Source organism: Cyanistes caeruleus, chromosome 17 (assembly GCF_971803275.1).
Source record: "Cyanistes caeruleus chromosome 17, bCyaCae1.hap1.1, whole genome shotgun sequence".
Classification (NCBI taxonomy): domain Eukaryota; kingdom Metazoa; phylum Chordata; class Aves; order Passeriformes; family Paridae; genus Cyanistes; species Cyanistes caeruleus.
The window spans coordinates 6,092,209-6,116,779 of NC_141717.1; the positions used below are offsets into that span (position 1 = coordinate 6,092,209).

The window sequence follows — 24,571 nt, forward strand, 5'->3', positions numbered from 1 at the left end:
CTTTATTATCATTAAATATAAAAAAGTGTAATCAATGAAAATTCTTGTGATATGGCAGATGAAGGCTAACTCTGCTACAGAAGCAAAGCAGAGTGACTCTAAGGATGCACACTGATCTGTTTGGGCTGTGAGGACCCTCCAGCTGAGGTCAGGGCTCTCTCATGCCAGATGTTCAAACACAGAGCAGGATGGCTGGGATGGGGACAGGAAGGAAAACCTGCCAAGAGGCAGAAAAGCCAGCATGGTGCTGGGGCCATAGGGTGGGGGTGATACAGCAGCTCTTGCATCCTTCTCCATTCTGTATTTGTTAATTTGCATCTAAACAACCTTTGTCTCTTGAATTCTGGCAGAATAAGCATCGCTCCTCTTCCTGTAAAAACTCTGTCTTATCAGTGATGGCCCCTCAGCACATTTCCAGAGGCCCCCAGGCTGCTCCCCTGTCCTTCACCCATGGCTCCTCCTGCTCCACAGCCCTGCAGGTGTGTGGGAAGCAACTCCACAAATACCTCTTTGCATAGAAATGAGAAGCTATTTTAAAATTAGATTACTATCATAAAAAGCATTGCTGCTGCTTCTCATCTGTTCTACCTTTCCACTTACTTCCTTTTTATTGCTGCTAAGCTTCTTACCATGCCAATGTCTTTTAGGTTCATGATTATAAAGTATTTAAAAATATCCAAGCTGTACAGAGTGATAGCATGTTGAAAATAATATATTCTAATTTGAAAAATGAAAAGCAGCTAATGTGTTATTTAGAAAAACATGTTGCTTACTGGAAAAAAAAAGTTTTCCTTTATAGCAGAGTCTGGTCTTCTGCTGTTTTATTATCTGATATATTTTACCTCTACATGGCATATTTTACCTCTCTAAACATTACTTCCCCTCCCCACCCCCCAGCAATTTAAAGCATCCAAAAATGAACATTTCATTTAGAAGAACATGAAACTGAAATGACAATAATACCTGCTGCTGTATCTGTCTGGTACCAAATCACATCGCTCAGCCTGGCTGTTCTCATGCTCTGTGTGGACTCTGATGCTTTTTGCATTTAGACAATTCCTCTTTGCTTTTCTTAAAAAAAAAAAAGGCCTGACAAGGCTTGGCCCTTTTGGGAGCATGAAGATACCCTACTGCACTCATTCCAACGGGGAGGATAAGGATGGATTTAAGGAGAGGTTTGGCCCAGCACTCACCAACCTCATTCCTGGTGATAATAAACCCAGGGATGAAGTCAGGAAGAGTTGATCAAAAGACCCAGTGGTTGCACAGAAACTTGCTGAAATTACAATAATGCAAAATTAGTAGGAAGTTCAAATTAAGGTAATGATTCTTTGGGTTTTATTTATTTATTTTAACATATGTAAATACCCTTCCCCTTTCACAGCCACACAAAACAAAGCTGGGGGAAAATGGCACTACCCAGGAGTTTCACTGCCAGCACCTCTGTGATTGCTTTGCTTTGATGCCTTGAGTGGCTGCCTAACACAGGCCAGCCAAGATTAAGAGAATATGAGTAGGTATTTATTAAAGTCCTTCAATAGATACACCTTGGGCACTCAGGAGCCTCTGAGAGGGGCTGCACCCAACATGGATGAGGGTCATGAGTTTTTCAGACAGATCTGTTTGGTCCATTTGCGTATCAGAGGTTAATTGTCCAATCACAGCTTCAGGTAATGAAGTGACATTCCCCAGTTTGCTTCTGATTCACTTTTGTTTATACCTCTGGGGGCCTGAGGCAGAAGGTGTCCTTGGCTCTCAGGCCTGGAAGGATTGTTTTGTCTGACCAAAACGTGAAGAGAGCTTGCTAACACTGCATGGAGTTCAGAGTTCCACACTAATGCACTACAGGATCTGAAAAATATAAAAGCTAAAACTTAAGGCGTTAGTATGGGATGCAATCCTTGGGGAAGAAAGAGGGATGAATGCCATCCTCTAAGGGCCACAGGCAGCACAGGGCTGTGGTGGCAGTCAGGATCCCTCAGGCTGTGTCCCTGAGCCCCACAGGGCTCCAGCTCCCCGAGGAACCCGCCATGTCCCACAGCCTCAGCTCCCAGCCTCCAGTCCTTCGGTGTGTGTTCCCCGAGATTAATGTGGAACCAGGTGCAGCTGCCAGTGATAAATAATACAATGTGCTCAGATACAAACCTCAGTCTCCATTATACTATTTTTAAGAGGTCTATTAGCAACGTAAGCACTCGTGGAAATAGTCTTACATTTTGCATGTATCCCTGAATAGATCCCAGTGACTTTGTGCTGACACATCTTTGCACCCAATCATGAAATTCAGTGCAGGATCTTTTTTAGCCTTAAATTAAATTAAGCTCATCTGTTTCAGAGCACTTGTCTTTTATGACGTTATTTCATTTAAATCCAGATCCCAAAGCAAAAAGGGAATTTTTAATTTATTATTAGAAACCCAAAAGGAGGCTCTTAAGGTCTTCAGTGTTAAAAATTGTAGTCTTAGTGTTCTGCAGAGAGAATCGATAATCAGCACAGCAAGGATCAAATACCCACTGCATTTCATTTCAGTTAATCATTTCATTTCAATTAATTACTCAAACAAAATGTATCTAATTTCTTTACACACTGAGGACCGTTTTCCTCCAAAACATTGCCTTTGTTGAAATCATGGACATCCATTTGGAAATTCTTCATTAGCTAGCATGGCCTGCTCAAACCTGAGCCAAAAAATACAATATCATATAAAAAAACTTCCATAGCAGGGCTTAGATGTTGCAGCTGCTGTTGGATTTGTACTGAGTTCAGAGGAAATAAAAGCAGACATTGTCCCTTAATGGGCACTTTTTGGTGAAAGTGCACAATTAAACAGCCAGGCATACTCTCTCCCATGCTTGTAGATGATATTTATCCTCTTAGCATTGCACAGAAACTTTAAAGGCTGCTTGATGGACAGCAGATGTGCACCTGCAGCTCCTTCCCTGGAAATACAAACAGGTCCTTCAGCTATTGCCAAGCAGGACAGGCTGCTAAAATATTTGATGCATTTACACCTCCTCAAGAATCCTATTATTTCCTGCAATTGAAACTGTATCTGAAATTGTTTGGATGGCACATAATAGTCAGAAAAGCAGTACTAGATGCAAAGGAGAGAATGTAATGCTAACGTGAGATGAGGCTGGTTCTGGCTCTTGTAATAATATATATCATTAGCTATCCTAACTGACATAAATGAGAGAATAAAAATGCTATTTTTCTGTGATAGTTGAAAGAGGAGAAAATACCATGCTTTTCAGGAGCTTCTGTACCTGAAGGCAAAACAGCTTTTTAATGCTTTTCCTTGGATTTGATATTAGTTTTTTCCCCATTACACGGCTTAATAAAAACAAGGTTCATGTGCCACTGCCACTGAGAAGCACGGTTCCAAAATGCTTTTATGTCAAATAAATTAATAGCTTTTTAGGTTCCCATCATGTACTTTCATAAGCAGAGTCTTCCCTGAAAATTAAATGGAGGTGAAGAAGCAAACTGGGAAATCCCGACTGAGCTGGGCAAGCACCTGAAAAACTGAGATTCAGTTACAGCTTAGAAAGGGCTTGGGGAAATGGAAGGTGAACTTAATTCCCAAGCTGCTGTGGCAGATTAGAAACAATAAGTGAGCAGACAGTCTCAAAAAGGCTGTGGATCCACACAGAACATGAGGATGGGCAGGGCCAGCCAGAATTGTGTCAAAGGGACCTACATGGCTGGGAAAATGAAAAACAAATGGCATTTCTCAGTGACACCAACATAGAACTACAAGAGAGGGTTAGGAACTTTTCTGTATTTAGCTTCAGTAGCAGTCTCCAGATGACTCCTAATTGAGAGAAAACAAAAGTAATTAATTATACAGATATGAATGGGTAGAGGAATGAATAGGAGCTGGTCCTGTCAGTGATTAGAACAGTTCAAAATGTTTTGCTATAAAGTAGTCATTTTATGGATTCCATCTAAACAAAGCAGATATTTCAATTTATTCAATTTCCTTTTATTTCTGTTTTTGCTTTTGATTTAGGTTTTTTTGGTTGGTTTTGGTTTTGGTTGGGTTTTTTTGCCAGACTGTTTCTCATTCTGAATAACCCAATTCAGAGGAACTCAAGCCATCTTGCAGAACTATATCAAAACATTGAAACCTCCATGTTTGTGAAACACATTTCAGAAACACATGTTTTAACAAGGTTTTTGGTTCTGGATGTAAAGACTTGGAACAACCAAAGTGATAGAACTAAAACAAATGGTTTCCTCAAAATATTCTGTGATGAGACCAGATGTTTTGATCCTCAAGCTTTCATTACAATGGATGCTCCAAGTTGTGCCCAGTTCTGCAGTTCCAATCATATGCTTGCTGTTCAATATTTGCATTCAATTCCACACTGCATTTATGACTCCGTTTGTTTCTGGTTTAAATTTCTTCCAAACCTTTTATAACCCTTTAAAATACTTCTTTGGCTATTTAATTCCTCTCATGGTTCCTGAGCTTCACCGTAGTTGCTGTGGTGAGATGGCAATGCCACAGGATGGAAAGGCAGTGAAATCCAGACCCTTCCTGCAGCAGATTCCATTTCTGGAACGTTCCAGTTTCCCTGCTCATGGCAGGGAAGATCCACTGAAATGAAAATACCAGAACTACGTCAGTGGCAATCTGTGGGCTGACCACAATAACTGGTGGTGGGTGCAAGTGAGGAATCACATCTCTAGAAGTCAATAAATGTCATTAAGGGTCTTTTATTCTTATTTATGTGACAGTAAAATGTGTGATCCCCCTGAGTGTGTGGAAACAGGATCAATGATGAACTTCAATCCACACAATCACTTCTTATGTGAGACATAACCTTGGCTATTAGATCAATCAATAACCTATTATCTCGTGAGCTAAGAAATAATTACTGCCCCTGGCCACTATTAATTAGGACAGCCAGGGAGGTATAGACCAGAAGATGTGTGATGTTATTGTTCCTGATCATTTCAACCATAGAATGAAGCTGAACTGAGAGGATTTGCTTTAGTTTTTTTGTGAATGGGTGGATTCTTTTTCACTAGTTGATTTGTGGGTCTTTGAGAAGAAAAAATGGGTCTTCTGATATGATCCACTACTTTTAAAAAGAAAAAAAGTCTTGACAGTGCAGAATTGGTTGTTTTCCTTGACTTGAAGCAGAAGAATTAGGTCTCTGTAATTGTAATGTACTGAGTACATTAACTCTATCCCAACCAAAGCCAGGACACCCCTCCAAAAAAGCACAAGGGAAACATAAACAGAAGTGCAGCCAGCCCATTTCTTCCAATAATAAAAAAATAACTCACTGTAAGTGAAAGGAAATTCCTGATAACTAGTAGAAGACAATATGTTCTATTGCTATTGCTGTTTTCATATCAATAAAATCAGAGAGCAGTCATGTTGATAAATATCCCTATTTGTTGCCACTGGCCCTCAAACCATTCAGTTTCTCCACAACATGAACTTCCTAACCCCTGCTCTGTATTTTACTGCTGTGAATTCATTGTGTATTTAAAGACAGATACAAAACAGTTGCAGCAGGATGTGACCTGATACAAAAGCAGTAAAAGAAGTTGGCCAGTTCACCTTTGCTTGCAACATTTACCAAAACTGGTGAGCACTCCTGGAAAATTAAATAAGTTAAAGATACAGCATTGGTGTATGTGCTGGACATCCATAGATCTTTGTCAGTGGTTAGCAAAAGCCTTAAGCTGTACAGCTTTTGGTTGCTTTTCTAGACATTTTCTCTTGAACATGATTTATGGGGCAGTTGTTACAAGATGAAGCCTGGAGAAAACACATCATTCACAGAGACCAGGGACAATTCTTTGAACAAAATCTCCCCATCTGTGACAAAACTGAGCAGGCTGCCCTGCCACTGATCACAGAGAGGGACTGGTGCTGGGACAAGGCTCTCTCACTCCTCCTCCCCAGCCCCTATCCCAGCAGAGCACACACTGGGGCTTGCCACAGCTGCCAGCTCCAGGTGGTTCCTCAGAACTGCTGATTCTGAGCTCCCCTTGTGATGGCTGTTCAGTTTATACATTTAAGACCTTTTTGGTTACAGATCTAAGAACATCAGGGGACACATTTGGATGGTTCTCATCTTGGCACAACTTTTTCTGGACTTAGATTTTAGGTTTCACAGGCAGTACTAAATTCTTTATATGTAAATTCTTTCTATTTCTTTATGCTCTGTATCAAGGACAAACGTAAAGTGATTTTATTCTTTTTTAATCAATTGAGTCAAGGTACAATTACTGCAAACTTTGCTCTGTGTGCACCAGCTAATAAAGATTAAGTTTATTACAGCACTGCACATTTTCTAAATGAAAGAGCTCCCCCAGCTCATGAAGGTCAATCTTTTTTCAGGATCAAGGTGGGAAGGGAACAGCACAGATGGGGCTGACCCACACTGCGACACCAGGACATGTGTTCCTGGCTGGTCTGGGCACACAATTTCCATGCTGCCAGAAAAGGTAGGAAGCTCTGTCTGACAGTTTACACACAAGTGTTTGTGTAGGCACTGGGAAATAGGTATCAATTTACCTAAATATTGGCAGTTCCACTGATGACAATATTTGGGATTAGGGTGGAAATAAATTCCATGAGGTCCCAGAGGTGAAATCTGTCTGTGCTCTGCAGACAGAGCTGGTCAATGAGCAGCCCTGGGCATGGAGGCTTGGTGGGTTCCAGGCTGTCTAAATATGACTCCTTTACTACTCCTCAGTAACTTTGAGCCTCTGACCCTCAACCTTTTTAAAAAATCCAGCTTGGATTTCCCAGTGCATGCACTCTGGGAAATTAAATTATTCTAAAACACAACTTAGTTTTAATTTAAAGGAGGAAGAGCTGGCCTGACATAACTGGCACCAGTGAATCCAGGAGAGCCAGAGCTGCTACAGTGTCATCCTTGATATTTTCTCTTTCTTCTTAATACTCTCATTCTCTTTACCAGATTTGTGGAAAATGGAATCTGTTGTTTTGCTGTCATAAAGTTTCCTTGAAAAAACTGATAGCATGAAAGCAATTCAAATAGTGACTGCAGCCTTTTGAGCTGCCTGTTAATTCAGTGAGGGGTGGAACTATGAAACAGTTTTTTGACAGTATAATCATCTGTGGGGCTTGCTCTCCAAGACAGAAAAGGCAATTTTCTGACGTTTATCCACAAAGCATAAGGAAAATGTATTTATTTATTTACAGTTACACATTCAAAATGATAAGCCAGTTGTGCCAACCAGCAAGTCAAATTCAATTTGATATGTGCAATCTGCACAATGTGGAAATCCTTTGTGAGTATCCCTGGCCTTGAATTCGGGTTCATCCTGAGCCTTTCAATATTTCTTCCATTAGCCCCATCATTCCCACAGTCAAAGCTGGCCCAGGCAGAGCCCAGAGAAACCAGGACATGGCTAATTGAGTTTTCCAAGGCTATTTCTGTGGAAGGCACAAGGCTGCTCTGTAGAAGTCCTACTTTAGCTCCTGGGATTTCATCAATCTCTGCTGTGTCCAAGAGCAGCACGGGCAGAGGCTCAGGGGGAAGCAGGACCAGCTCTGGGGAGCTCAGCACAGAGCATGGAACAGGAATATCCCCTGCAGGTCTTTTCACCAGTGCAGCATTTTCACCAGAGAGGGACCAGCTTCTGGGGAAAAAGCAGTCAGGGATTTGATTTGGCAGGCAGTGGGATGTGGTTGCATCTCCTGAGCCACCACGCTCCCTGAAAAGAGGCTGCCTGTGCTGATGACAAAGGTTTACCACAGCTGTGGATTTTCTGTTTTTCCTTTTATGCATTGGGTTTATACCTCCTTATTTTGCATATCTCACTTCTCAGATCCCCTAAGATCTATTGCCCACAGCAATACTATTAATATTAATAGCAAACAATCACATTGTTGTCTGTTGAAGGCAAGAAGTTCCTTCATGCTCTTTTAGGGATTGCTGAGCACTAATTGACTTTTATATAATACCAGTTAAATGCTCCTGATTCCATTGTGAAGGGGAGCTGATGCACAGGGAATAACACTGCAAACTTCTGGCCAGAGATGAGCAAGGTGAACTCCCACTCAGTGGAAAGTGTTGTACGATGTACAGCAACATTTCAGTTGGAAGCCCTCAAACAGTAAATTACATAGCACTCATATCTCTTCAACAAAATGTACTTTTCAGTACTCAGGAATTTCACAGTGGATACATAAATTTAAGCAACCTTTAAATTCCTTCTTCCTGTACTCATGTGGGTGTGAAAAGTCAGAATGGGAATTTCTTTTGCAATCATGTCAAGTGAGGAAGGGAAGTTGATACATATTTATATGCATACACATGCATAAACACCGTTTAGCTGTTTCAATTTGCACTTCAGTAAAAAATTCTCTGACTATGAAGATTTTGTTTTCAGTGCCTAAGAATGAAATCTGTCTTAGAAAACCAGAATTCTGTAGGAAATCTGCCATTTATCTTTGAAGGCTCCTCAGTGCCATTATAGACCTGGTCTCTTAGTGACTCTTTTTGTCTAAGCACTCAAACCCCTCACTCAGAACCATTACTGCTGGTAAAGTAGGGGCTTTTATGCCTTCAGCACACATCATCCTTTTCACTTAACACATTATTTCTTTTATCATCCTAATAAAAAGGGAGCAGGATTTCCACTGAGTGCTGCAAAGTCCTCAGCACTTCTCTTTTACCCATTGCTAAGTCTGTATTTGTGGTCCAATCCCAGGCATGAGGTGACCTGCCATTGATCTTACTGCACTGTAATTGTCTTTTCTGGTGCTGCTCAGCATCACTTCCTTCCTACTTAGCAAAGAAAGAAACCCCCAGGGTCTGCAGCTCCTCGCTCAAGCAGAAGAACATCAGGTACATGGGCCCTGAAGACTGGGACATCTGGGGATGCTCCCCCTGAGATGTTCCCTGAGAGCCATAATCCTGAATGCAAATGTCCTCAGGCAAGTCTGGAATACCTTCTGCCCCTGAGGACAGGCAGACCTTAGACATGGGATGAATTTAAAGTTTGAATTGACTCCTCTTGAGGTCAAGAAAGTGAAAAGAGGGAGTGAAAGAGAATTGTTTTTATTGTGAGTCACAGGTGCTACATGTCTGGTGATTAAGCACAAAGAGCTGGAGGTGGTAATTTATGAATATATGTTTGACCTTTCTGCTGCTGCAACCCAGAAGTTTCATGTGACTCAATTGAACAAAGTGGTTCTGATGACCTGGGGAGCACCAGCTGGATAAAAACAAAAGAGCAGCACATAATTGAGCAAAGGCTGTATTACCCAGATGTGAGTCAGACACCACTGAGGCACAGAGCTCATGGGCCTGAGGGACAACAGACAAGGTCAGGCATTACCTGGTGCCTGCTGAGGACAGGCAAATCACACAGGAAACTGAGAACATCAGCTCCTCCCTCACCTGTCTGTACCAGGGAGCGAGAGCAGGCTCCCAGGTGGGAGGCAGCTGCTAGAGGACTCACATCATAATACTTAAATGTCAGAAGGGTTTGAAGTGATAAATGACGTTTTGTAACTCTGAAGGTGTTGCTCCCAGCGTTTTGGAAGTGCTACACTAGCAGCTAAAGGATTGACCACATGGGTTGGAAGTTGAAAACCCTTGGGTTCAAGACAGCATGATTGCATTACATCCATTTTGTACCACGAAGAAAATCTCAGCCAGCCATCTCTGCACCTCTGAAACATCAGTTTCACCAGCCTGAAAGCTGTTATGAATCGAATCATCTGCAAGAAGGAACTGAAATCGAAGAAAATGGGATTGAGAGCTGAAAACTGTTTAGAGACATTTTATTTGATGTCCAAAAACCCAAAAATTCACAGTGAGGATAAAAAAGTGTGTAACTTCAACAAAGGCAAGCTGAGATCATAGAGGAAGTTAGAAAAAAAGCAGCAGTGAAGCTGTAACAGATGGAAAGCAGGCGACTGTGAAAATTGTTAGTATATATTAGCAGCTAGGAGCTATCTATGAGATGAGAGAGGCTAAATGACACTGGCAGGAAGTTTTGAGCAGCTGAGCTGCAGGAACTGATAAAAATGACAGATATCCTGGGATGTTATTGCATGAAGTGGGGAGAGGTGTCAGTGGTGATGCAGTGAAGATGAAGCTGAGCTGGTCAAGAGGATTCAGGTCCTGCCTCTCGTCCCAGGCTGGCTCCTGGCTTTTACCTGGCAGCTGCTTGTGTGACGTGTAGGAGCAGTGTGCCCAGCCCCAGGGCACTTCTCCCCAAAGGATGCACTGACTGCTAAGCCACCCACCTGTGCTTCCTCAAATATCTGCCCTGGGAATCTCTTTTGCCCTTTGGGTCCATCACTTCATGTCCTACCAATGTTCATTTTGGTCCGTGGCAGCAAAGCATTGATGTGATGAGCAGCTCCCAGCTTCCAGAGAGCCTGGCTTGGGAGGTTTGGGTTGAAGCTGGGGGAGGAAGAGGAGCTGTGAAGGAGTTGTGCTGCTTCCCGTGCTGCTGCACCAGCTGAGTCACAAAGGATGGCTGATGCCATCTCCCCCTCCTGCAGCTATGATTTAAAATAAAGCAGTAACAAATGCTGTTGCTGCATCCTGGGCATGATTTGAGCTGGGTTTAGGTTGCAGCCAGCTTGTAGCTACTCCAGCTGATGTACAAGGAAGGCAGTATGAGAACAAAGTGAGAGCTGGGGCTGAGGGGAGAGAGGCTCTGTCATAGCCAGTTCCTGGGGCATCAGTCCTGAGCAGTCAGCTCAGGCTTGGCTGGAGCCAGTCACATTTACTGTCACTGTAAATGTGACCAGTGTATCAAGGTTACAGCACTTTAATGCCTGCTGATGGCTTTAGCAAGTGAGATAAATCTCATTTTGACTGCACACAGCTATCTGTGTGTATATACAGATATATATGTGCATGTGGGAGTAGCTGTAGGAAAGCATGAACATACAATGAGAACAGGCATATATATATATATATATATATATACATACATCCAGAATCATTACAGGCTCTTTCTTCATCAGAAAAGAAGGCACACACAGAGACCCAGAACTCAAGTAAACTAAGTGGAAGGGAACCCACAAAATAATTAAACATCCATTGTAAAGCCATGGAAGCCAGCTCAATTCATTAAACACACATGCCTGGCACTAACCCAGCAGTGCAGGCATAGACAGAGGAGAGGCACAACTGGTTTATGTAGAGACAATAAACACAGAAACACAGCTAACACAATAAACACAGAAAGCCACTATCCAAGAGGCAGCCCAGTCCAGTCAGCAGTGCCAGGGTTAGTGACATTTTCTGTTTCGAGCATTCAGGGAATCTCACAAGAGAGAGCCTAATCAGTTGAGTGTAAATCCTCCAGATAACAAACAAGGTAAAGATATAAATCTGGCCCTGCTGTCCTACTCTGCTGGCAGAGCTCTCATTGGGAAATCTTTTTCTTTCAGTCTAAATTGGTCTAAGTGGAGCTGCATTGCTAAAGGATTACCATGGAGAAGAAACTATTTCCAAACTGACAAAACTGTGGAATTGGTTCAACAGAGAGAGCTGATTCAATTTCTGCCTTAACTCCAGGATCCTTCTTGGAGGCCTGGCTGCCCAAGAGTGCAACACCTCACTCTGCTGCAGCTGGGTCTGAGGGCACAGCTGGGATGCTCAGCCACCCTCTCATCATAGCACAGCTACATTCAGACTCCTAAGAGAGGTTTAACTCATTAATTTAATGTTTATTTTCTGTCTGTCTTCACTACAGCCACCCTTAGGACATCTTTGGGTTTTGTGGAAGTCCCTGGCTCTCCCCCCTTGCTGGATACCTTTGGCAGTACCAGAGGTTGCTATTTACTGCTATTCGTTCAGAAGACCTGCCCATGCAAATAGTGCATAAAATGATAAAAGATTCAGTAAGCTTTCAGAAAGAGAACATTATTCATCTGCTCAGAAACATCTGGACATTTCAGGAGTCCTCCTAAATTTATGGAGTCTACTCAACAAACTTAAGATTTTACTCAGGGGTAAATAAGCCATTCTGGGGGCTTTGCCAGGCATTTTCTCTCCCTCTCCTGTCTCTGCACACTATGAATAATGCATCTCTCCAGCTCACAAGCCAGCAGCATTAGCCCCTTGGTTTTTTTTAGATATTTTTAGGAGCTGCTGCTCCCTGCTCCCGGTGCCAGAGGGGCTGAAGGTGATGGGTGCCCACAGCCCAGCAGGACACAGCCCAGCATCCCAGCTCTGCTCTGCGCTGGGGAAGGGGCTCAGCCCCCCAGGCAAGAACCTTGGGCTGCCAAAAATAGCCCAGCTGTGCTGCTTGCCCAGGAGCTGCTGCTGGCTGCACGAGGTCAGCCATGGAGACTGCTGCAGCCCGAAATGTAGGACACTGGCCGGGGAGGAAGTTTTTCTTATTTAAGACCACTGTTGTCAGGAGAGAAACTGAAATCACAGCCCATCTGAGAAGAGGTCAAGAGCTGAGCCAAACCTCCTGGAACAACAGGAGGTTGGAAATATATGCCAGGATCTAGAGCAGCTCTATAAACATTTCCCAGCATGAAAAGGGGAGGGAAAAATAAAAAGAAAATGACTATTTGAATCCCTTTTCTAAATATTTCCTCCAAGAAAGAATCCCCAAAAACTTTGGGCAGTCAACACTTCTCACAGCTCAGAGCTGCCCCAACTCAACACAACTCAACTCAAGCATTGCCCTTCTTCTGGCTTTTCCAATGCAGAATTCCCCTGCTCACCTCAGATCCCTTTCCAGATTGAACCCTAATAGACCAGGGATACCTTGTGTTTGTCTTTTCTACTGAGCAATGCTTTTATGAAGGTATTTCTCAGATTATCTTCACTTTTTACAATATTTTTTCTTTCAGCTGTAGTCTTCATCATATTTTTTAGTGCAGGAAAACAAATAATAAACCCATTAGGGTTTTAAGGAGTGCTCAGAACTGCCTCTACTTTGTTATCATTGGTAGGATTAGAGATTCTTTAAAGCCCACTGCTTCTGGAAAACCTCCCTCTGCTTTATGTATTGTACAAGTGACCCAAGCCTTACTCTGTACTCTTAGAAAAGCAGTCTCTGGGAAGATTAAAGCAGCTGGGATCTGGCAAAGGAGAAATTTTCTCATTATTTATGTTGCAATGTTGAGACACAGGATACAGACACATTAATATATTTCTTTATGAATTGTTATTTGCAATGAGGGACAAAAACACAGGGAGTCTTCTCCTGTCATATTGCCTTTGCTTTGCTGTGAATACCATCTAAACCCACATAGTGATTAACAGACTGCATGGGTTTAACTGGTAATTACACATATTATTTGCATAGTACACTTCAGCCCATGTTTATTGTTCTTGCCTTCAATATTTACTTCCAGTAGAGACAGTAGGTAATTAGTTTCATAAAACTTGTGTCTGAGCAGATTCAATTATAATGGATCAAGAAATACTGAATTCAGCTCTGAGTTTAAGCATTTTTAAAGCAAAAATGCCAATGTGTCTTTTAAGAGCCAGTCAGCCCTCATTAAGGGCTAACTCACTTTCCTGAGCTCTGCTTGCTCACGGCTTCAGCTCTGGTTCCTGCCCGTCACAAGAGATGTCCTTTCAGCAGTGTGAGGCTGTGAAAGCCTGGCACAGGGAGCAGGGTTGAACATCCTACCATTCCTGTTAGCTTGTGCCCTTCTCTGTGCACTTACTGAGGGGATTTGCTTTCCAAGTCCTGACTTAGACTAGAACATGATTTTTCTGAAGTGCCATGAGTGTTGGGTCAGTCCGGTCTTTGGGCAGGAGGACACGGGTGAGGCTGCAGGGATGTCTCCCTTCACTTTGGCTTACTGGCAGTGGTGCATCAGAAGGTCTGATACATTCCTTTGCTGCAGCACAAGTGAGCTCATGTGTCAGAGCAGCAGGTTTTGAGAGGTCCCAGAGGTTCCAGGCCCAGGGAGCCTTGCAGGCAGCTCAGCAGCCCGAGCTCTCTGCTGGCAGGCAGCAGGTTGGCACGGGCTACCTCACTGCTGCCTATTGCTGCTGCCATGCACACCCTGGGGTCTTCTTCCACACTAGATCCCTCAGCCTAATGTGTTTTACCTTTCTGATGACTGGGAGTTATGCTGGGGGACAGCACACCTTCCTTTGAATGAAGCTCTCATTTTTAGAAAGAAGAAAGGGGATTATTGTGCTTCCACAAGAAATGGGCATGCCTGCTCCCTTACCCATCCTGGACAGGTAGATAAAAAGACTGATAGATGATATTCAACAGTTGTTTGCCACTTGGGACTGTAAGCATTTCCCCTTGGGAAGTTAGAATATGTTTTAGCAGCTGTGAAGATGGATAACAATTCTCTGGGGAGAGCAACTTTCAGGCATTCCCTGGCTGTTAATAAAACACCTGTTCCCAAATCTCTCCCCCAGCCACTACTGATGCTCAGGCAGCCCTTGCTGCAGATTCAGGTTAAATCACCTTTGAAAGGCTGGTACTGCAGTATCTCAATGTCACTGGCACTTTTATATCATATGCTTTACATCAATCCAGCATTTTTCTGGTCTCCCCCCAGCAAACAGTTTTATGAGAAGGGTTTGTCATTGCATGGACTCAAAAGAGCGCAAATTCTTCCACTGCAGTGCAAGTATCTTCTTTAGAAACACACTGAGTTTATTTTCAAGATACATGGGTGGTGGGGGAGAGGAACAGACTAATGTTCTGTTGCCTGTACAAGACTCCTCGGTTTTCCTGCCTGATTTGGTTTGGTTCTGTCTTATTGGTATTTTGTTTAGTTGAAAAGTGTTTTTTCAGAGGAGGGGAGATGTGGGTGCACTGATGCACCCATGTTTCACTTGTAGAAACCAGCAGATGCTTTTGAATCCCAGAAGAAGGAAGGCAGCATGGCAAATTCAAACTGGAAAACATTCTTACTGAGCAACAGCTAGAAAAAAAATTGAGTAGTATTCAGGCTTGCAGCTAAAGAAACTTTTCTAATCACATTGTCCTTTTAGGCAGGTTTATATAATATCAGTCCAGACTGCAGCAAAGTTATAATAAGTTTAAAAAAAGAAAAAAATAAAAAGAGGGAAGGAATTAAGTGGATTCTCAGAGATGCCATGCCTGAGTAGGTTATAAACTTTCAGAAGTTGTGTTTCTCCATTATGGCCAATGGAAAGATGTCATCAAAAGCAAAGGAAGTAGATTCCTGCAACAAGCAAGCCTGTTTCAGAAGATAAGGATAAGCTTATTTCATAAACCTTTACCCTAGGAGGACGGTGCAGCAGAGTGAAGTCCTGAAATGATAAGGGGCCACTGATTTTATACATGCCTGTCATCAAAACTGAAAACAGTTTATAGGTCTACCTGTTCAAAAAAGAATCCAATGCTTACATATACAACAGTTACCAGGCTTTATTGAAAAATCTTCCTGAACACAAGAGGATTTATTTTTCTGCTCATTATAACACCAACACAGAAGATACCATGAGAGTAAAAGTCCTGAGAAATTACTTTCAGGGGGAAGTAAATAGAAAGTTTAAGAGTTTGCTATGAGCAGGACAAAGTTGCTGCACAGAAGAGGAGTGGGAAGTGAACCCCAGGTGCTTTTTTTAGAGGGAGGAAAAGGCAGGTAGAGCAAAATAAAAATCCACATATGACTTGTTAAACCACAAGCACAGTCTTTGTATTTTTTAGCCTCGTATAAATTCAGGTCTCTGCTTTCCATAGAATAGAACACAGCAAGGGATCTGCATCTTTTCTTGCTTAAATCTTTTCTTTTGAAAAGTCTATGACTCCTTATTTTTGTCTCTTGGAATTTTGGATGTTTGCAAACTTGAAAGTAATATGATGAAGTATTAAGATGAGTACATGCACAGTGGTGGTTTTTCCTTTTTGTTTTAAATTAAAAGAAAAATCTCTCATAAGCTGTAGGTGCTCTGTGGCCTGTCCTCATTGCTCCAGCAGTTCTAGCCCTCCTTGCACTCTGCTGACCTCTTACATTCGCTGCTACCTGGTCATAGGTATTATGAAGACTAAAAGGTTATGGTGAGAGGAAATATTGCTGATTACCTGGTTTTAAAATTGCATTTCTGTGTTTGTTTAATGAATATAAACTTCTAGTTTATCTTCTCTACACTAGTAGGTCCTTCTGTCATTCCCCATTATTCCCCAATAAACACCATATCTGAAGGTATTTCCTCAGAAGCTCAGATGTCCCTTGTGCCTCTTGGCAGGAGGAAGGTAGAGAGGACCAGTTATGTGTCTGGATGGGTCACCACCCTACATTTCTTTAAGCTACTTACCATCTAACATGTTACATGACTCTTTTGGCATGCCAGAGCAAAGCTTTTCAGTGATCAAGAAAAACCACATTGGGGGAGAATGTTAATACTACTCTGCCCTTGATAAGATGGTGACTGGCAGCATATAAATACCCCTGACAGGATGACAGAAATCGCTCTTCTATATTTACCAGGAGCCCTGGGCCAGCATGCACAGTGGTGGGAGCCCATCTGCTCTGTTCAGTCACTTTATCAACACGCTACTACTTAACAGCTGAGGCTTTTGTAATGTATTTTTTTTTAGCTTGGTGTGTGCAGGGAGCAGGAGTGTCTTTAACAGCAGTGCGATAAAACAAAAATAAATCATAAAGGTGAATTGTAAATTGAAAGGTCTGGTGATTCATCTGATGAATCATATGAAGGAACAAATTAATTTTGACATTACTTGACCACTTAGATTTCCTACTACGAGCCTGACATCATTAGCTCTGTGTTAATGAGTCCTTCCAGTGCACACAGCAAAGACTGGCAGGGAGAAGTATGTGGGGCTTGGGCAGCTCCTGGTTTGGGGGGCTCAGGCTTCTCACTGGGGAATGGAGAGGGATTTGGTCAGCACTGGGGGAATCTCCAGAGAACACCATGAGGATCCACCTCCTCTGGATCCAGTTCCTCTGGATGCACACTGCCTAGAGGGCAAGAGGTTAGGGTTAGGCTTAGGCTTAGAGTAAGGGTAGGCTTAGGGTAAGGGTTAGGGCTAGAGATAGAGTTAGGGTTAGAGTTTTGGTTAGGTTTAAGGTTAAGTTTAGAGTTAGGGTTAGGTTTAGGGTTAGGATTAGGGTTAAGGTAAGGGTTTGAGTTAGTGTTAGGGTTGGGGTTTGTTTTTGCTTTAGGGTTAGGGTTATTAGGTTTAGGATAAGGGGTTAGGATTAGGTTTATGTCTCTGTGTGACTTTATGATACTGTTTCCTGTACATTGTGCTGTGTGCTCAGACATTAGTCTGGCATCCTGAAGCTTGAGCTGGGGAGGGAGCTGGAAGAATTCCCCAGTGTGTAATATGTGTGCCACGCTCACAGACTCCCCCGGTTCCCTTTGCTGTCTAGCATGTGTAAAGGGGCTCCATCTTTGCCTTTTATCTAGCTTCTTGTTCTTTAGGTGAAGCAAAGATTTTTTGTGTGGAGTCTTGTTTTTTCTTTTAGAACTTTTTAGCTTTGCTCCAGTCTGGAAAAGCAGACTATCATTGGTAGCCCTGCAGCCCAGCCCGAGGGGAGGCTGTGTGTCACAGCATCCCACGTTTCGGGTCTTGGAGGAAGCCAAGCCACATCCTCAGAAAGGACTCTGAATCTGCCAGCTTTCTCTCTCCACAATGAGAAGGTTTATTATCTAACATTTTTCATTCCTTTTTGTACCTGAAAGCACCCTGCTTGTTATATAAATAATATTTTTTTTCATTTTCCTCCAAAGTTTTTTTCAAACCTGTGAGAAAAAAGCTGCCAAAACCGTCTACTATTAAAAGACACATTCACTTCAGAACAATTCCTCCTAATTTATCCAAAACCAACACAGTTCAGTAAAATAAAACCTTTCCACAATGAATCCTAGGTGCAAGGGAACAAGTCCTGAACAACAACATATTTCAGCCTATGGACAAATAAGTGCTTTCTAAGGCTTGGATCCTATTGCAGTGCTTGATGTTTCTGCTCACAGCACTTTGGATTGGGTTTATAATTTTCATTTCTACTTACCAGAAGTTAATGAACACTATATAGTCGAGCACCTGCCTTTCCCAGCCTTTTGGCTTTATTTCCTGTGACACAGTCTCATTTTTGTTTTGGATATTTGCTCACATAAACATTTCTCTCCCACTTCTGGAAATGTGACTTTTTTATATCACATTCAAAATCAGCCACTGGAGCACTGAAGACAATGGCTGGGATCCTTTTCCCCTGGATTCAGCAAAGGCCTGAATTCTCATAAAACTACCTTACACCTAAGTTTGAAATGCAGGTCCCGTGTCAGCATTTATTTCTATCAAAAACTTTACTGGAAGGCATTGCCTGTGTGTGTCCAACGAGAAAATGCAGACTCCTCTTTCACTCTCAGACCAAACCTCTCAGACATTTCTGCCTATCAACACCTCAAATGCAGGAAGGCCCTACATGCTTCACTTCAAGCACATGTCTACATTCACTGGTGTCTATTGAGGAATTTAAGTTTTCTTCTATGAACACAGCAGAATATTATTAAAAAAAATAAATAATTGCACTCAAGGAACCCATATTTTACAGTCTGTGTAGCTTTGTGAGAGCCTGGAAGTTTTTCTCTACAAGTAGAGCACCAGAATGGACCAACACCAGAAATGAGTCTTTTGTCCTTGCCATAAGGGCAGTGGCATCTCCCCATCCAAATGTTTTGTATTAAATCCAAATACAGGAGGCATAAACAGGTTGTAAAAAGGCAGCTGCTCTAAAAGCCCATCTCCCCAAAGATAGTCTGTGAAATATATTGATGTGAATTCATAATGTCTGAGCAGTCTCAGCTGAATTAAAACCGAAAAGAGGACCATAGCAGCAAAATATAATTTCAGAATTCAAGCTAGCCAAATGAGGTAATTCAAGGTTTAAGTGGTACTTTATGTTCCTAACATTTTCCACAGCACCTTTTGAAAACACCAAGGTAAAATAATCATTGTTGCAGAACCGCGGATTTCTCTCAGGGAAATTGTTTCATTCAGTGCAAAATGCAAGCCTATCTGAGTATTTGTGTAAAGCTGAGGCTTTTTCCCCCTCTTTGTAAGACTGTAAAAAAAAGTGTTGCTGGATGAGTCTGTAAGCAACAGAAATGTTATCACTTTTTTATATTACCAATAGTAATCTATTTAAAAATAAAAAATGTATGAACATGTAATCATCTTAAATTTATGTTCTTTAAAATTCAAAACCCCAAACAACAACATTATCAATGAGATGTTATCACTGCTCCCCATTTGTATGCTTTCTGGAAATTCATTTACTGGAATTAGCTGGGTTAGGGTTTGACAGAATAAGCTGGAATATACTTTGATTTCTATAAAAATGCCTACAGAAATTATGCAAGAGCAGTTAATTTGTGGTTCAATTGTCCAATCTACATAAAGCCTTTGATGGCAAAAGAGGGTGGAGGTAGAAGGAGAATCTAACTAGTTTTCCAATCTGTCTCTGGTAAACTTATGCACCAAACCCAGAGAATTGTGATACGGTTCTAAATCAACTGTTAACTCATCACAGCAGTTCTGTTCCAGGGTGAGTGATTTTAATTAGCTGACACAAACTTTTCCCCCAATTCATCACACTCAGGTTCCACATGCCCTCAGCTTTCACTGAGGTTTCTTAAAGATGAGAATGATTATCCCTGGTGAGAGGTTTCATTTATCTCTCAGGCTGGTCCCTTTGAAGCAGCAGCAGTGTCAGCAGCAGCAGCAGCAGCAGCAGCAGCAGCAGCAGCAGCAGCAGCAGTGGCAGCAGCAGCAGCAGCAGTGGCAGCAGCAGCAGCAGCAGCAGTGGCAGCAGCAGCAGCAGCAGCAGCAGCAGCAGCAGCAGCAGCAGCAGCAGTGGCAGCAGCAGCAGCAGCAGTGTCAGCAGCAGCAGCAGCAGCAGTGGCAGCAGCAGCAGCAGCAGCAGCAGCAGTGTCAGCAGCAGCAGCAGCAGCAGCAGCAGCAGCAGCAGCAGCAGCAGTGGCAGCAGCAGTGGCAGCAGCAACAGCAGCAGCAGCAGCAGCAGCAGCAGCAGCAGCAGCAGTGGCAGCAGCAGCAGCAGCAGCAGGGCCCTGCACACAGTGTACGTGTGAAAACACCAGCCCTGAGTGCAGGGACACCACCAGAGCCTGGTTAAAGGGAGACCTTGGGAATTCAGTCCTTGCTAAACTTCTCCTAAGTGTAAAATCCGTCTGTTAAACACAAGATAAGAGATATCTTGGAAGAAACCCCATGAGCATGAAGGCAGGTTTCTGTGTGCTAGGTGAGCCTCAGGTGGACAGAGCAGCAGGGGAGGGGAGCACTGGAGCTGGCAGTGGCAGCTGGAAATGGAGCTGGAAATGGAGCTGCAGTGGAGCTGGAAATGGAGCTGGAATTGGAGCTGCAGTGGAGCTGGAAATGGAGCTGCGCTGGGGCTGCACTGGAGCTGGCAGTGGAGCTATCAGGAGCTGCTGGGGCACCCAATCCCCAGCCCAGCCCCATTCCCAAGGAAGGCAGAAGAGCTGGTGGGAGCAGCAACACTCAGGGCAGCAGCCCTCTCCCAGTGACTGATAGGGCCAAGGAGCTACGAGATCCTCTGAACACTCCAGAGAAGATCCTTCACCTTGTAATTTTTTATTTTTAACATCTTCAGGAGACTCAGCATTATTTCCTTCATGGTCACTGCTGAGCACTACATAAATCCACATCCGCCTGTGATTAATGGCTCTTTAGTACCAAAGGAAGGGGTTAGCTAAAACTTTTAATCACTGTCAAACTTCATCATTTTCCCACTTTCTTTTCCTGTCTCCTGTGAAGCTTCTTCATGGCAAAACCTAATGAAAGCTGCCACTACATACTGGATGGACTTGGAATGAACTTCAGATGATACATGTCATACCTACAGGCCACCCTTTCCATGTATCTGCTGAAAACCAAGTGTCGCAGGCCTGTGAATATTTTAAAAGCATGAAAAATCAGGGTCTGCCTGTTTCTGTTAATTGACTGGGTGAAAAAATACAGTACAGGAATAGAAATTCAATAGCGGCCTAATGGCACAGGCAGTGAAGGTCATCTTCTTCCTCTGACAGCACTGACTTGGTTCCTGGCTCACACAGCATTTGATGTCTCCTTCAGCTCGATCTTCACTCGCTCCTGTGTGGGAATTGCCCCAGGATGGAGTTTAGGTTTCATAAAGCATGAAAATGCAAGAAATTACAGCGAGACCCGGGACTGAGCTTTCACAGAGCAGCTGATCATCCATCCCTGGAGGTCAGCAAGAAGCAGCTCCAGACACAGCCTCGGGCACAGCCCTGCCATTCCAGGCTGGAGAGAGCCCTGTGAGCCCCGGGCCACCCTGCCAGGGCCACCAGGGCAGAGGGCAGCAGCCACCCCGGGCCGGCACAGCCTCGCGTGCGATGCCGCTGCAGATCCTCAGACACGTCCAGGCCCGGATTTGTCCTGCCTGCCATCAGACAGCCTTGTGGCTGGGATGCCAGGATCACCCCTGGGCCCTCAGCAGGGAGAGCTGTGTGCAGCCAGCAGCTCAGCGAGGTTTGTTGTGCTGCTGTGCCCAGTGATGTGCACAGCACCAGGATGCCAGAGACAGGCGGTGCCTGAGCACTCACAGGGGCTTCTGCCTTTGAATCCCCCTGGCTTTCAGCCCTCATCTTCCACCTGGCTGTTCAGAGACATGAGATGGGGCTGTTATTCCCTTCACCTTTCCCGTGCCATCCAAAGCTGTGCTCAGGGAAGCCAAAGATGCTGCAGCACAATTATTTCATTTGGAGCTCGGCCAGGCCGAGCCCGCTGATGGGGTCTCTCGTTCTCACTAACAAATAACTGGCAATCAGCTTTCAAGGGAAGGCTGTGTACAAAGGTTGTCACTTTTTAGCAGTTTTGTTGTGAAATTTCTGATTCCAGATTTAATTTTTGCAGTTTCCATCACTGGCCTTGAACTCATTTTGAGGGAGGGAGCCGGAAAACCATGACTCTGTTATGTGCTCCACATTGAACTTCTTCTCTAAATAATTCCTTTTTGATTAAATGGCAAGGGTGGAATGTTTACAAAGTCTTGTGAAGCTTCTATGGTTTTGGGGATTTTTTAAACTATAGATAAAGACATGATTTCTATCACTGAGAAAATATTTGCTGAAACCCAAATCTGTGACCTCAAATTTCCCAAACCTCACACAATTCTTCACTTTCCAAAGCCTGTCTGATTGACTGGAAGTGGAAAGCCATTCTTCTAAAACTTTGTAATGACTCTAATTGCATTTTAATATTTGATATGCTTTAAAATTGCAGAGAAAGTATTGACATCGATGCTGAGCCATCCTTCACAATACATGAACTGCCCTACAGGAGCATTTGTATGGTGACAATGAGAGCTGTAATTACCCATGATCCGAGATGGACAGTAGTGACATGTTTTATTCAAAAGACGTGAATCATTAGTGCCTTTGCAACAGCCTGGAAAGAATGAGAATATTTATTAACTGTACAAGACTAATGACTGCTCTCACAGGCTTTCATTGGTGCCAGCTCAGGTCAAATCTGTGTATGGACTGTGAGGAGACACAGCCAGTCATAAATACAGAGAAAGCTACAATAAAACCTAGAACAGTGTATCAATAAACTATGCAATATCAATAAACTATTTAAATTTAGTCTCGTTGTCTTGGAGCTCCCTAACGATGTTCAGTGAGTAATGTTGGTATGTTCATATAGATGCTGAATGCAAATGTCCTGAGCACTTTCTGCAGTCAGATATTGCCCTTCACATGTCTCCAAAGAGTTAACACAGGGCTGTGACACTCTGGCTTTAGGCAGCACTGCACTGAGGGTTGGTGTTTGTGGGCAGCACACCCAGGGGAAAGAGGGCTCTTTCCATTCCCTGCCTCATGTACACAGCTGGAGTCTGGGGTAGCACAAGGCGAAGTTTGCAGTGAAGAGGCTGCAGGTGGGTGGACAAATGCAGATCTGCTCTGAAAGCCTGAGATCTTTTATTAAAGACCACTTTGTGAGATTGAAAGGCACCATTTTTCCTGTATGACTGAGGTGCATGACATGCACTGACACCCATGAGCCTGTTAGCATGATGCTGGAGTGCACCTGTGACTGCCAGCTCTCCTTGTGCTGCCAGGGACAGAAACTCCCTGGTGTTAAATCCCACAGCTCTTCAAGCGCTGGGACCTCCTTTTCATTGAATTAAGATGGTACCAGTAAAACTGTAATTTCAAAGATCCTGAAAGTGACTTGAAAGGAAGTTAAGGGAATCCCATGCCATGCCATGCCATGCCATGCCATGCCATGCCATGCCATCCCACCCCATGCCATGCCATGCCATCCCATCCCATCCCATCCCATCCCATCCCATGCCATCCCATCCCATGCCATCCCATCCCATCCCATGCCATCCCATCCCATCCCATCCCATCCCATCCCATCCCATGCCATCCCATCCCATGCCATCCCATCCCATGCCATCCCATCCCATCCCATCCCATCCCATCCCATCCCATCCCATGCCATCCCATCCCATCCCATCTCATCCCATGCCATCCCATCCCATGGATCCCATCCCATCCCATCCCATGCCATCCCATCCCATCCCATCCCATCCCATCCCATCCCATCCCATCCCATCCCATCCCATGGATCCCATCCCATCCCATCCCATCCCATGGATCCCATCCCATCCCATCCCATCCCATCCCATCCCATGCCATCCCATCCCATCCCATGCCATCCCATCCCATCCCATCCCATCCCATCCCATCCCATCCCATCCCATCCCATCCCATCCCATCCCATGCCATGCCATGCCATGCCATGCCATCCCATCCCATCCCATCCCATCCCATCCCATCCCATCCCATCCCATCCCATCCCATCCCGCAGCCCGGCAATGCCTGCGCTCTGTGTGAGGCTCGGCTTTGCCCTGCAGAGCAGGAGGAGGCGGCTCGGGGGTGTCTTTGAAGTCAGGATCAAAGCAGCGAGGAGCTGTGCACTCCTTTGATTCCTTAATGGGCACTTTTTGTGCTCGCTGCGTTCCTGCCTTGCTGGCACACCACGGAGCGCTCAGGCTCTAAATGCACTGCCGGCTTCAAAGCCCCTCATTGCCAGCCCGTTCCTTCATCCCCCAGCCCGTCCCTTCATCCCCCCCAGCCCGTTCCTTTATCCCCCAGCCCGTTCCTTCATCCCCCAGCCCGTTCCTTCATCCCCCAGCCCGTTCCTTCATCCCCCAGCCCGTTCCTTTATCCCCCCCAGCCCGTTCCTTTATCCCCCAGCCTGTTCCTTTATCCCCCAGCCTGTTCCTTCATCCCCCAGCCCGTTCCTTTATCCCCCACCCATTCCTTTATCCCCCCCAGCCCGTTCCTTCATCCCCCAGCCCGTTCCTTCATCCCCCAGCCTGTTCCTTCATCCCCCAGCCTGTTCCTTCATCCCCCAGCCCATTCCTTTATCCCCCAGCCCGTTCCTTCATCCCCCAGCCCGTTCCTTCATCCCCCAGCCTGTTCCTTCATCCCCCAGCCCATTCCTTTATCCCCCAGCCCGTTCCTTCATCCCCCAGCCCGTTCCTTTATCCCCCAGCCCATTCCTTCATCCCCCAGCCTGTCCCTTTATCCCCCAGCCCGTC

General features: G+C 44.2%; 1 protein-coding gene across 2 annotated transcripts in view; it reads left to right on the top strand.

Annotated features, from left to right (window-relative positions):
* The window catches only part of LOC147650030 (uncharacterized), a 184,601-nt gene extending 162,003 nt beyond the window's left edge, over positions 1-22,598 (top strand). The window contains exons 3-5 of one of the 2 annotated variants that reach the window (XM_086854514.1): positions 6,365-6,471; positions 13,806-13,956; positions 19,658-22,598. In XM_086854514.1, coding sequence (XP_086710640.1) covers positions 6,365-6,471; positions 13,806-13,956; positions 19,658-20,092 — 693 coding nt within the window. In that variant the 3' untranslated portion in view covers positions 20,093-22,598. Of the gene's footprint in view, positions 1-6,364; positions 6,472-13,805; positions 13,957-19,641 lie in introns of both variants that reach the window. The other variant, XM_086854515.1, reaches the window with a different exon arrangement.
* The last annotated feature ends 1,973 nt before the right edge of the window (positions 22,599-24,571 follow it).